Source organism: Paramormyrops kingsleyae, chromosome 24, assembly GCF_048594095.1.
Source record: "Paramormyrops kingsleyae isolate MSU_618 chromosome 24, PKINGS_0.4, whole genome shotgun sequence".
NCBI lineage: Eukaryota > Metazoa > Chordata > Actinopteri > Osteoglossiformes > Mormyridae > Paramormyrops > Paramormyrops kingsleyae.
This window is the reverse complement of record NC_132820.1, coordinates 4,769,496-4,784,143: the sequence shown is the minus strand read 5'-3', so window position 1 is coordinate 4,784,143 and position 14,648 is coordinate 4,769,496. Positions and strand designations below refer to the sequence as shown.

The following is a 14,648-nucleotide window of genomic DNA, read 5'->3' as shown; positions in this document are numbered from 1 at the left end:
AATACTACAAAAACAATTTAATAAAACATAAGAATACGAAGTAGCAGCTACTGTAGCTATGGAATAGAAGGGAACATTTTAAATTAAATCTCAAGACTTAGAAATTCCGTTTACATTTCAGCCCAATATAATTGGAGAGCAATGCAATCAATTTCGGTTTTGTTTTTGCTCGTTTTCGTTTTATTACTTGGAGGGATTTCCGCCCTTGAATGCTCGCAAACTTGGCGTGCCGTTTATTGGCAGTGGGCGCTCGGCGCCTCTTTTTCGGAGGAGGTCTTACTTCCCCTTAAGGACAGTCAGTGTCAGGCTACCTCCCATGCAGGAGGCTCTCTCCGCCCGTCACTTCACACTCGGCTGAGCCACTTCGGGCTCCGCATGTCAGATGCCTGGCATTTGGCGGAACCTCAGCCCGGAATGGGTCCGGAGCGCGATGCTGAAAGCCGTCAGTCCACGGAGCCCTGCGCTCGCCGGATGGGATGAAAGCGGTCGGCGCGGTCTCTTTATCACGGTCCGGCTTCACTTAAGCCTTCATTAAACTGAACGTAAATGTACATAAATCTAAGCAACAGTGTTATAAGAAATCGGCATCCTGTATTCGCCTTTTTTCACGTGGAGACCCTACGCCGTAGTGAATGACACCCTGCTAAACACCGGGAAATTACAGGCTCATTATTGAACAAGACTGATACCATCAGCGACCGAAATATTAAGCGCGAAATTAATAATAATTTTAATTCCGTGTTTTATATTTTTAGGGGGTGGTTGTTTTTTTATTTTTTTATTTTTTGGTAATCGAGGATTTCCATACACGCCGGTAACCTCGCGTCATGAGTAGTAGTGGTAAGTACTGCCTGCTTCTTCTGCTCATATATAAATCATGGATTCACACGGATCGCCTTTAAACATAAACCTATTTTGTGCTAAGTCCGTCAGCAAGAAGCCATATAGGATTTTACCATCTCATAAAAAAATATATATTATTTTATTTTAGTCATAGCGATGCTTTAATATTTAAGGTGAGGAATTTTCATGTGTGTATTTAGCGTGCTCGTTTCGCTTTTGGGCAGTTAGCATATAAAGGAAAGTACTACATAATCTGATTTGCTGTTTATAAGTTTATTTGGAATTAATTTTAAGGTATTTTCTTTATCCTATTATAATATTCCAAAATGTGGCTTCTTATGTTTCTGTGATTATGCGTAAAATTAATTGGATGGTCAACTATATGTTAATTTTTTACTTTCACACTCTAATGGACTGCAAATACATTTTTGTTGTTCGGTTATAAGTGATATGCACCAACTTTATATGCTACACTGTCACTGTCAACTGTCACTAAAACAGATAGGCAGCACATCGAATGATGTGCAGTGTACAGTGTAGCCTATATCTGGACAAACCTTCAAAACTCACAAAGGCCCTGTTATCCAGTTGTATTTTTGCCAGTCACTGGCCACTCTGCACCTTTATTTACCAGCATAATTATTTACAATTTGCTTCGTTGGACTGCTACAATGTAAGCGATGGCCAAACACTGTTACTACGTGTCTTTTTCGGGAGACGGAGAGGTGGAGATGTGCTCCCAGGTGATAGTGCGTGATTTGTCCAGAGTCTTTGGAGACCGTCTGTACGAAATGTCGCCCCAGTCATCAAACAAAAATACTGTGTTGACCACGTGGTGCGCTTCGTTACAAAGTAACAGTATTAATTAGCGTGGACTTTAAATAAAACTCAATTAATCTGTTACTTATAAGTGATAAGTCAACATTTTGGCAGAATTTTATTGCGGTTTGGACCTGTTTTCTCTCGGCCCTTGTTGCAATGATGGAAGACACGTTAAGTTTCATTTGTTTTATATGGTTTCATTTGTTGTATGTATGGTGCCCCTTATAACATGTAGATAGCCAAGGAGCTTATCAATGCTGCCATTTAATTACACATTGGAATCAGTAAACGTTATCAGGTCTGCAAGCCCTAGTGGTATGAGTTTATGCCGTGAGTTAACTTTCTACGTGAGTCATTTGTCTCTTTGCTTTTGAAGTTGTTGGCCTGCCTGCAGTGATGAGTGAAATGAAATCAGTTTTTGCACCGTACTGCCCCCCGAGCTGTAAATGATTTTTCAGGCTGGCTTTGTTGCCAGAGGATAGAGAACCTCCATAATGTAACTCAAGTATGGAGATTCACCTTTCGGGGAATATCCAGGCTGCCCAAATTCACATTTGATTGAGGCGGTTGACTTTCGAGGGACACGAGTGCACATGCCCCTCGTTACTGGGAACACAGTGCAGTTTATTCTTACTGTATGAATATAACTTAACACAAAATAACAGAGATGATTCCCAGATTTGTCTGGGCGGAGAGACGGGGGTGTTTTTCTGTGCCCGTATTTTCTGTTTAATACGTCTGCATGCTGGACCTATTAAGCTGAGCATTTTGTGGTTTACTAGACGTACAGCATGCTGTAGCCAGATGGGTTGTCCTAGTACCAATGAGAGGGGCAGTTCAGTTAAGGGGGATGTGTATTGGGAATTAAAATGACATTGAAACCTTCCCTGCATAGTACTGTAGAGGTCAATGTAGAGGTGACAGGTCCACGGTGATGAAATTGCACTCATCATTCAATTTATAGCACAAGTTGTAATACTTAATTACTAATGACAGTACAGATAATTTAAATGCAGGTGACCACACTGATGTAAGGTGTGGCTGTTTAGTGGTATTAACATTGAAGGAAGGGCATTTTGCAATTACGCTTCAATGCTTCATGTGCGAAAGTAAGGAATCTTCCAGATGAAAATGACACAATGTCACACTTCGGGATGCAGGCCGACAGATTAACTGGGCGTTCTGATGGATGTCAGATCACACCCCCACCTCCAGTCCCCCCCGTCCCAGAGTGTGGATTTAGCCTGAGAAAGTTGGCCGTGTTTGTGGAATTCCCAAGGAGGCTCTGTGAGTGTCAGCGGAGATAAGTCAAGTACGGCGCGATAATTTAGGGTGGCGACACACATCCGACAGTCAAAGACCTTGAAGTGTGGAGATGAGGGAAGAATATTAACAGTTTGTGGGCATTATGAGGAGCCAACGTTTCACAAGACGTGGATTTCCGAACTGGTGTCCTTGAATAATACGTGAACCAACAACATACTGCATTTAAGGCCTCTTCTTATAATACAGATATATTCAAAGCAGCCCGGCCTGTATAATCTGGAGAAGTGAACCATGCATGGATGTTTGGATGGTGTAGGTGAGCAGTTGTAAGGGACTCATATTAGTATTCCTAGAAGACATGATGTACCTGCCAGTACTCCTGCTTTAATCTTTCAAAAGCTAATAGTGGGAGTGAAGTGATATTACGGATGTTAGGAAAGGAGGTTTGGAAGGGAAGTTCTTAAAAGTGACTAAAACTTTATGGCCACAAATAATGCGCATGCCTCACAAATCCTGTGCCTACACCTCCTTGTAATTTCTTCTTTCATCAGTTTCTGATATCTGATGAGGCGGTTTAGGGTTCTTTGTCTATATCCAGAAGGTAATGGGACCAAATCCTAAGGCTTTTCTCAACTTATGTGCTGCTTTTGATAGAGCTGTCAATAACGCTAAGATCATAAATTTTCATGATAACCACAGATCATGAATCTACAGGTAGAAGCTGATAAATCAATTTTTCATGTTCATATTCAATTTTGTACTTAATTTTTGGGAAAAAAAATATACTTGCCAGACTCACATAAACAGCTGAACATTTAGGAAAGTAATATTCAAGTTTTTTCAGCAGGGCTGGACTAAGAGTGTTAAGTGGCCCTGAGCAACAGTGCAGATGACATCACATCAGGAAGGAATGGAGCTGAGTGGTGGCTCACAAAATTTGTAAATGAATGAACAACTTTAATTCAACGTCATCCCTAAGCCTAACCTTAAGCCTAACCTTAAGCCTAACCCTAAGCCTAACCCTAGCCCCCGCCCCACAGACATACTCATATGCCCATATAGTTAATCCTATTTCATTCATAAGTGCCAAATTACTAGACAAGTACTATTTATGGAGAGAATTTTTACCAAAAGTTAGGTGTTAGACTTGTACAAGTAAATTCAGAAGTTTTCTTTTGCTCTGAGTATATTTATTTAGCGATGTAGGGAGAAAATGTTACATTTTTCTGTCTCAAACAAAAATAGAAGAAAAACACTTGACTATTAGGTTGCACAGTTATTAGAAAATCACAGAGTAGGTGGATTTTTACCTCTTCACAATCAACAGAAATAAAAACAATTATTCATTCTGCATAAAGAATGACAAAGTATCAGTCATTCTGTACAGTCCACATTACTGAGTTTAAAGTCCCGTCTGGCAACCTTCCTTCTCAATGACCATCATGAGCCTGTTGTCCATTGAACCAGTCAAGTTTTTGATTTGATCCCATCCTACACTGGCTGAGGCGGCTGGTTCCGCCTCCCAGAGGCTGCTCTGAGAAATGAGCTGCTACCATGGAAAATCTCACACTTTTATAAGGCCCAGTAGTTCTCAGTGAGGGTTAAGTCAGGTAATGAAGGGGGCCAGGTCATAACTCAATCACCTTTCAAGCCTTTCTTGGCCAATCTGTGGAAGACTTTGATGCATGGAAGGGGCATTGTCCTGCAGGAATATCATAACCTTTTTGAAAGCTGCTGACTTCTTCTTGTACCAGTGTTTGAAGAAGGTATCTTTGAATTTGGCAGAAATTGACTAATTTTCTTAGGGTCAGTGCAAGTCAGAAAGGTCTTACAGGTTCATCACTGATAACTGCAGCCCACAACATCACTCCTGCACCACTTTGCTGGTGCCTGAAGAAGGTGTCCATCCACTGGCCCATCTACCTGCTCCATCAAGATTCAGTCTCATCTCATCTGTCCACAAACCATATGTAAATTCAGCCTCAAGATGTGTTCGTGTCCATTCTTAATGTTTTTCCTTGCATGCCTTGTCGAGTGGAGGGTGTATGTCAGTCTTTGTGACCTTAGCGATCTCACGTAGTGCCCTGTGCCTCGCATTTCCGGATTCCACTCAGAATGCTTCTTCCATCTCCGTTGCCTATCGCCCACAAAACACTCGATTATACGGTGATCAGGTTTGACAGTTCAGATTGCTTTGCATCCCTCTGACTGGCGCTTTGCTATTTTGGTTTTTTTTTTTCCTGCTCCCTGCAAGGTCCTTTTTTGCCCCATTTTACTAGCAATAATAATTTGCTGAATAATTATGTATCTCAGGTAGCACTGGAAACAAGGCTTGGGTCTTACATGGGATGTTCTTCCTTCTCCAGACACACACACTCACATCCCAAGTCACACTCTATGGGTGACCTAGAGACACCTTTTAGCGTAACTGTATCTCTTTGGACTGTGGGAGGAAACTTGACTGCTTGACTGCAATATGGGTAGAAGGACATGCAAGGTCCACACAGACAGATAGACTTGAGGTGTGAAGCAGCAGCGCTACCCACTGAGTTAGTGTGCTGGCCTCTCAAATAATTGAATTAAATAGCCATACCTGCTGAATGCAATCTAGAATTGCTACACCAGTTGGCACCCCATCCTGGGTTGTTCCCTGCCTTGTGCCCATAGCTTCCAGGATAGGCTTTGGATCCCTGCGACCCTGAATAGGACAAGTGGGTACAGAAAATGTATGTATGGATGGATGATCAGGTGGTCCTCATCTTTGGTAAAGAACTTAAGAAATGTCATTGTGTGAAATCAGACCAGTAGCTTACGGAATTAAATTGTTTTGCTGAAGCCAAATGAACGTCAAGGATGGAGTATTTCTCATTATCTGTTCTGCTCTTTTTCAGGGTATGTTTAGTAAATTACATGTGAATTGTCCAGCATTGAATAGGCTGCATAAACTCAATTCGTATCCCCTCAGATTCGACAAAAATGCATTTTATTATGAAAAAAATGTGTATTGGTTAATGCAGACTCATTGTAAGGCTTGTTTGACTGCCACTATGGCTGGATAGGGGGCTTGAAGATACTCTGTACAAACAGGGGTGCTGCTAGAAATTTTGGGCCTCTAACCCCAGACCAATCCCAATATGTTCCAAATTTTTTAGAACCCCAGTCACTGAGGGGCCCTTGGAATCATCCTAACTTTACTCCCCCCCCCCCCCCCACCCCCACATGGCGCCCCAGTGTACAAGCCCTAACGGTCTGTGAGATTTCCATTAAGCATTAGATAGTACCATCCAGATCCATTAGCAGCTGGGTCTATCTCTGGGGGTAGGCCATTTTGTCATGCTACGTATGTGCCAGAACACTGGCCCAATTGGATTTTGCAGGCCTCGAAAAAATAGTTCATTTGTGGATGTTTTTTGCCAAGTTGGGCAGGTTAAATTTGGCATCGCTGGCATGTCGCTCTGCTTTGGTTCTCCAGTAAACTGCCCCATGGCTCCGGAGGATTCACACCGTGGCTGTCCTCTCCCTTGCCCCCCCACCCCTGAGCTGGAGTCTGGTGCGGAACATCGTTTCTCGACCAGGCGACTCTCCGGGGGTGATGCGGGCAGGCATGGCGCAGAAATGCAACAAACAAATCATTTTTTTCCTGTTGTTTTTCTAATTTTCTAATTCTGTCGATATTAACATTAGCATGTAGCTAAACGTTATTGTTCTATCGTTCAGCCACTTTTCCTGGTCAAGGTCACCTGGAGCCTCTTCCAGACAGGACAGCACACTAGGCTTGGGTACACTTTGGACAGGATGCCAGTCTATCACTGGGCATATACACACACTTGCAGTCAAAAACTTTGGGTAGTTTAGAGGTGCCAGTTAGCTTAACTACATGCCTTTGGATTTGTAAATGCAAACCCCACATACACAGACCTGGGGCAGCATTCTAGGTTGCTTACTGTAGAGCACTGTTTCCCAATCCGGTCCTCAGGGACCCACAGATGGTCCACATTTTCGCTCCCTCCCAGCACCCGGTAGGGATCAAAAATGTGGACTGTCTGGCATGGGACTTGGAGGGAGCAAAAACGTGGATTGGCTGTGGGTCCCTGGGGACCGGATTGGGGAACCCTGCTGTAGAGGCCGGCCAGCCAGTTTTCTAGTATTTTTGAGCCATCCCACATTTTTGAGGTGTTATGGGGCTCCCATGAGTTGGATTATCAGCTGGGGTAAGGTCCCACTCAGGGGCAACCAGTTTAGTAGTCTTCGCTCTGGTTGGGAGCATTTTTAGTACTGTAGTTTAGAAAAATTCACAGGACATTGCTCGGTCCTCACCCGCAATCCCTGCTTGGGTTCATTTGCTTCACGGGAAACCTTAGCAGGCACCCCTCAGTGGAAAGATTGCTAGAAGTTTCTTATTAAATTTTCTCATTAACTCTGCCCTATCCTGCGTTCTTAATCAGCAACAGCCCAGAACCCATTTATTTGTTTCTGCTGTGGTCTTTGGTTTCTCAAGTATGTATATATTGCATTTACTGACCATATTTCCGCCCGTATTGCTGTATGTGCTGATGTACGAGGTCTGATAAAAGCCAGACTGTGAGGCTTTTTGCTGTGAATCAGACGCAGAGGCGTTTCACAGTCACACCGAGCGGCTGCTCGTTCCCCTCAAAGCCGTCGGCCCCTTGACCTCCGCTTTACATGCGCATCGGAGCGGGAGTCGAACTCATGTCACAGGCGGTGACAGAAGATCGGTGAAGCTCAGGCCTCACTCTCAGCTCACCAATCAGCTGTCTGACCTCCCGGGAGAACCCACGACCTCCAAGACGCCCTTCTATGCAAAGAATATTAGCGACCTGATTACATGGTAGTAACATCTCTCTGTTCCGTTGCCATTGATCGCATTCGAGTCTCCCTGGCAGCTCAAATGCAGCATGCTGATTTACTGTTTATTTTATTGCAGGTCACATGATCTTGATAACGCTACATTTTGGTTACCTCCTGCTCCAGACTAGGCACGTTATTTTCGTAAAGGGACTCTGCTCCTCCGCTTCAAGCCTGGATGCTTTATTACAGAGTGTCCTTGACAGCCTCCAATCAGGCACTCGCAGATATCTAAACACATTGCAGGTCTGATTAGAGTTTAGGAGGGAATTAAAAAGGCAGCCGAAATGAGGGCTCCGCTCTGTCATAACGGAGCTGTCAGCCCATATTACAGAGGCCATTACAAGTGCTGCCAGGACTGTCTGGCCTGTAGTCTTGATTTTCCCCTCCCTCTTCCGGCTAATGGAAATGATATCCCTATTTGGATAAGCGGAGTGTTGGGAAGTGGGTGATGGAGGGGGCGGGTCGGTCCCCGTGGAGAGCCAAGAAAACCATCATGGACACAAATTGCAGCCTGGTTTTGCGGGAAGGGGGGAAACACGTCAGAAGCGCATAGTTACAGGTCCCAGCTGATGCCGGGTGACAGTCTCATCATGCAGGTTCAGCCTCGAGGTCCCCAGGGGGGGCCCTTTCTAAGCAGGCCTCATTTTGCACAGCCCAGTGCCCCCAGCGTGCGGCTGAATGGACGTTGCCGACCCTCCTCCGCATTCTTTCCCCCGCCCACCCGTCTAGATTCCTGTTCATTCAGGCGTCCGGCCTGACCTCTCGCTACGGCAGGCCTTCCGGAGCCTCTCGCGGAAGATCCGAGCAAAGCGCCGGCATGCTGTACCGGAGGTGGAAAGTTCAGGTCCAGAGAACATAAATCCGGACCAAGATTTTGTTCCAACCAACCAATTGCGTGCTCTGTCACTGTGACTCTCTATACTCAACTGGTTGGTTGAAGTAAAACCTCGGTCTGGATTTGTACTTTCTGGGCCTGAACTTTCCATTTGAACTTTCTGGGCCTCACCGTTGGCTCTCCTGATACATGATACATGTACCAAAGCCTTTTTTATTTTAGATATTAGATCGACATTAATCCTGAAAGACATTGTACTTATTTCCAGACAGGTTTTAAGGCTAATTATGCATTTTTCAGGACAGCATCAGAAAAGAACACAAAGTGACAAATTCTTTTTTCCGTTGCCAGTTTTATCCCTTCTTTAAATGATCTGCTTATCTTTTTTTTTAGCTCCCTCATCACTTGCTTATCTCATCCCGAAACAATCCGCCGGTTTCCATCCATCCTCACTCCCGTTTCCTGATGTCCCTTTCGGACCGCTGCCCGAATCGCAGGCCTCCATATGGGCACGACATGCGGTGCTTTTGGCAACTACCCCCAGCCCCTCCACCAATCAGCACGCCACCTGATTCGCCACCCGCGAATAGACTCTCCCCTGGTCTGTCCGGTCCTCTGAGGTTTCATTATGCAAGCGCAGTTTCTGTTGCACCCTGGCGAATAGGCCTTCTGGGTGTAGCGCATTTTTTTTTAATGCATGCTTCCCTCTGCACAGACTGCATTGGAGCGCATCCCAGTCAAGCATGGCCTCCTGCAGCTGTGAATGCAGGGATTATGAATCTTCCCTTCACCCTCTTTCTCTCTCTTTTTATTGCATGCAGTGACACTGATTAAATAGACTTGGAGACACACAATAGGTTCCTATCATCAAATTACAGGCCAGAGTTGGTACTGCTGCATGCGTCCATGCGCACATCTTTGTGTATATAATTTGCTGAAATGCACACATGCAAAACTGCCCCTTTAATGTTATTTCTCGGCCAGCGTTGCTCTAGGGGTGTGACCGGAAATCAGAAGCCGCCCCCGAAATTACCGTGGTACTATGCTTTCTCCCAGGGTGCAGTGCAGCAAGCATCTCGCCATGATAATTAATTATATTCACTTGTGTCTGATGATAAAAATTGATATGTGTAGTGGGAGACTACAGAAGATGATTCTTAAAAGACAAGATTTAAGCCATATTATCTTAGATTTAAATACATATTGCTTTTTAACATCATTCATTTATATAGCTAAATATTTATTGGTGCTATTCAGGTCAAACAGGGTGATATCTGCGTTTTAACTGCACTGTTCAATGATGATATTGTAAAATTATGATGAGGACCGTATTGTCGTGCTGACAGATTCTTCATGTCGTTAGAAACTTGGATTTAAATGCTGTAAGACTTATTCTAGCCAAAAAAAAACATTTTAAATGCATACAGCGGAGGTGGAATGCTTGTCTGTGGGAAGTGATGCTGATCACGGTATGTAACACGGTGAGGCTTTCAGGAAACGAGGGGTAGCTGCAGTGTGACGCGGTGAAGTCATGGTGCAGCGCGGTGAGGCCGTAGTGCGACACGGCTGTGAAATGACGGACGCAGTGGCGGCGGGGGCGGCGTGCCGAATCGCCGTGGTGACGCTGTTAGGCCGCAGCACGGCGCGGGGACTTTGTGGCGCGTCGCGGTAAAGGTTGCGGCCGCGCAGTGCCAGCGCAGTGAGAGGGAGGCCAAGGAGAGCAGCTTGCGACGCCACTGCGCCCAGCGGGGATGTCAGATGTCAGCCCTGGTTGGTCAGCGCCCCCCCTTCTCCGGCCACGTTCCGCTTGAGGAGATCCGGGCGTGATTTCGGAAAGGTGGCGCGGACAACGAAGATGCACGCGTACAAAAACACACGGAATTAGCGCGGCGTTTGGCGACTGCCCGAGCGTTTTGTGTTCACCCCTGAAAGTTTGACACCAGATTTCACGTCGGCTCTGCGGGAGGGGCAGCTGCAACTCAGGCAAAGCCGGCAGCTGACAGACGGTCCCACCTATTCAGCGAGTTCAGACACACACACACACAGACACACACACAGACAGACACATAGAGACACACAAACAGACAGACACATAGAGATGGGCAGACAGGCAGAGATAGACAGACACACACACACACAGACAGGCAGATAGACACACATACACACACACATACACATCACAGACACACACACACAGACAGGCAGATAGACACACATACTTACACACATACACATCACAGTTTTCCCTTATAGGGACCAAAAAAAAGGTCCCCACACCATCAAAATAAGAGGATTTTGTCATTTGGTCCCAGCAACGTAATATATACATAACCACCCCCCTAACACACACACACACACACCAGCCTCTGCCACTGGGATGCCAGCTTCAGCATACTTTCGCTTGGCTGCTTAGCAGATTGAAGTCTGGCGCGAGGTCAAAGGGCAGCTCAGGCCTTGCGGCTCTCATTGTGTAGCTGCCGGCGTCGACGTGCAGATCCAAGAGCATGAAAAGGCACTGGAAAAGCTTGGCTGTGTTTGCCATCAGCGCTATTAGCTAGGCTGTGTTTGCATTCAGCGTTATTAGCTTGGCTGTGTTTGCCATCAGCGTTATTAGCTAGGCTGTGTTTGCCATCAGCGTTATTAGCTAGGCTGTGTTTGCCATCAGCGTTATTAGCTTGGCTGTGTTTGCCATCAGCGTTATTAGCTAGGCTGTGTTTGCCATCAGCGTTATTAGCTAGGCTGTGTTTGCCATCAGCGTTATTAGCTAGGCTGTGTTTGCCATCAGCGTTATTAGCTTGGCTGTGTTTGCCATCAGCGTTATTAGCTAGGCTGTGTTTGCCATCAGCGTTATTAGCTAGGCTGTGTTTGCCATCAGCGTTATTAGCTAGGCTGTGTTTGCCATCAGCGCTATTAGTTTGGCTGTGTTTGCCATCAGCATTATTAGCTAGGCTGTGTTTGCCATCAGCGTTATTAGCTAGGCTGTGTTTGCCATCAGCGCTATTAGCTAATCTCGGCTCTAGTTTGGGTTAAAAGAAAGCTTGCATTTGCTGACTTATGCATGTTTTATTTTGGGCTTTAATGTGTATAAATACTTTTTTTTTGTGTCAAGTATATGCTAACAGTTACGCCACAAAAGTTGTAGCTCCTGTTAACTACATCCTCCTAATTTGGGTCTGAATAACTCAGGGGGGTGTCCCTGCCCACCGATAAGTTATTGTGTCCTAGTACTGTCTGTGTGTATGATGAACAACTTTGCCGGGGGGAGAAAAAAAAAACTACAGATGCTCCCTGGGTTACGACGGTCCGTGTTACGATATTTTGACTTTACGATGGATATTCCAGTTGCATTCTATTTTTCGCTTCAAGTATATTATTCAATAAATTACATGAGATATTCAACACATTTTTTTTTTAACTATGCTTTGTGTTAATGATTTTGCCCAACTGCAGGCTAATGTAAGTGTTCTAAGCATGTTTAAGGTAGGCTATGCTAGGCTATGACGTTTGTTAGGTTAGGTATACTGTATTAAAATGCATTTTCTCCTTACGATATTTTCACCTTACGATAAGTTTATCCGTAACGTAAAACACCAAAAGGCCAGATCTTGTTTGTGTTGCGTTAGATGGGATTATGAAGCAGATTTTTGGGTGGGAGCCACAAGGACTATTGAAGCTAGTAGCAGTTGAGGTTCATCTCAGTGTGAAGTGGTCCTGGGCCATCGTACCACCAGCAGATTGGGTGCATGTAGTCATTTGGGTCACTGATTGAACCAGGTTAAGAAGACCAAGGCGTACGTCTTGGGTGCTCACCCCAGTGGCGTCTCCACATCGCCGACTCATTCTTACCAAATTCGGCGTCTTCACTGCTACGCCGCTTCTGGAATAATGAGCTCAGTTTGCCAAGAGTTCCCCCATCTTTCCAACAGAAGCTTATTCAATAAACAGCCTACTGTAACTGAATTCGTTTCAATATTCTTGCTGCTTAAATTAAATAGAAATAAATTCATGATCAGGTTATTAGTTGTGTGTTTGTTGGTATAGTGAATTATTTATACAACTTGTGGGCTTATTTTGAGTTAGGGAATGGTGCAGTAATACTGGCAGGTTGAGAATTAGTGGATTTGTAAATAAGACACTGGTGAGGAGATCTCGTGTGTGTCCTGGCATCAACACGACCTCTTCAAAAATGACAAAAAGGAGAGAATCACAGATGGACGGATGACCAAGTGGATGTGTTTTGTTTTTTTGGTTTGGTTATGGTGAGCATTTACAGGCTGGTATGTCAGCTCAATGTTAAACACACAAACAGAGGCGTACTCACCAAAGTATGGGTTAATTAATGGCTTCCTGCTGGAAGGAGAGTATCACCCTACTTTGAAGTTGTCGAATAAGTGGAAGAAATGTTAGGATTTGAAATGCAGGAATTGCATTCAATTTGCATTCAAAAAAACTTTATAGACACAACCATGTTTCCTGAACATTTGCGTCAACATGTGTATCCAGGCTTCAGTTATCATCATTTTATTTCAAGGTACCCCGAATTTTACTCCAAACCAGAGGCCAATAAATGAATTAGGTGCTAAAACTGAAGTTTGCATTTGGTATTTTATTGTAAGTTTAGGCGGCTGCTCAAACAGCAACCATATGCTATAGAAATGGATCCAGATTTTTCAATATTAAAGTGCCAAATCCCAATTTATACATCTCAACCAAATTATTCTATTGATAATATGACATGCATATTTTGTTTTAGAAAGATGCTTCCAAAGACATTATGAAAGTGTGGGCTGCAATAGCTCGAAGGGAACTAAACAGAATTTTTTTTCAACGTCTGACCTGAGGAACTGATGTGTGGCAGGGCAGCCAACAAGATGTTCATTTCAACACAAGTCTGCACACACATGCACACGCATTTACATGTATGTAACAGTTATATGACCTTGAAAATAGTGTGTGCGGTTTTGCAAACTACCCCAACGCTTTTTATGTAGCTAATTTTAGGTTTATAATAGAATAATATAGATTTGGCGTAAGATTTTTTGTGTGGGCGTGAGAATCTGTGCCACGCTGGATGCGTGAGATTTGGCAACCCTGTGTAGAGAGTGTAGCCTATCAGAAACCGCGCAGAGGCTGATTTATACTCCTTAATAGAATCTGCGCCATAGGAGCCACATACGCTACACTGTAGCCTGACTCCTGTAGCTACATTCCTGGGGAGATGTGCATCAGGCTACAGTGTATGCTACATGGCTATGCCCTACCAGCGGCATAGATTCTATTCAGGAGTATAAGTCAGCCTTAAGGGTGAAGCCTTTTTTTTTGTTGTTGAGAAGAAATCCAGGAATTTTAGAATCGCGTCAGTATATAAACCATCTTTAAATGCCTTAATTGGATTACATTGTTCAACTACTGCAGATTATCCCTCAGGTAACAGTCTGCAGGCCCCGGCAAGGAACCCCAGCCAACTGTGCAATGTCAAGTGGAACTGAAAAAATATAATTCAGAATGTAATGGGCTAAAGACGTGTGGTGGGGTGGCGTATTAAAAGGCCCCGCTTTTCACTTCCTGCGGTGCACGCAGGGTGAGCTTCATGTTGGGATAACCTTATGGTGACACTTTACTTAAAGCTGTCATCTATAATGCAGTATAGATACCTTCATAATGCATTATAATGGTTGGTATAATCATTAATGAAACATTACAGCATATTAATAAAGCATTACAGCATCTTCCATTGACAGTCGTAAGGCATTATAGTGTTGATTATAATACTTCATAAGCTCCAATGAAGCTCTCATCTATAATGCGCTATAGATGGGAGATTCATAAAGTATTCATAATGAATAAACATGACTATAATATGTCATGCCTTTTTATTAATATTTATACCCATGTTTATAATGTTTTATGAATACATTATAATGTGAATGTGTTTTTAGATTCTTACAGACATGGCATTCGTAGAAAGTGTTACCACCTTTATAAAAATCCTCTCAGAACTATGATTGTCTTT

At 44.1% G+C, this 14,648-nt stretch overlaps 1 protein-coding gene across 12 annotated transcripts in view; it reads left to right on the top strand.

Annotated features, from left to right (window-relative positions):
- The first annotated feature begins 243 nt into the window (after positions 1-243).
- Positions 244-14,648, top strand: part of LOC111850239 (actin-binding LIM protein 3-like) — a 60,235-nt gene continuing 45,830 nt past the window's right edge. For 4 of the 12 annotated variants that reach the window (XM_072706240.1, XM_072706243.1, XM_072706245.1 and 1 more), the window contains exon 1: positions 244-840. In XM_072706240.1, coding sequence (XP_072562341.1) covers positions 828-840 — 13 coding nt within the window. In that variant the 5' untranslated portion in view covers positions 244-827. The remainder of the gene's footprint in view (positions 841-14,648) is intronic. The other 8 variants (XM_072706244.1, XM_072706248.1, XM_072706246.1 and 5 more) reach the window with 3 other exon arrangements.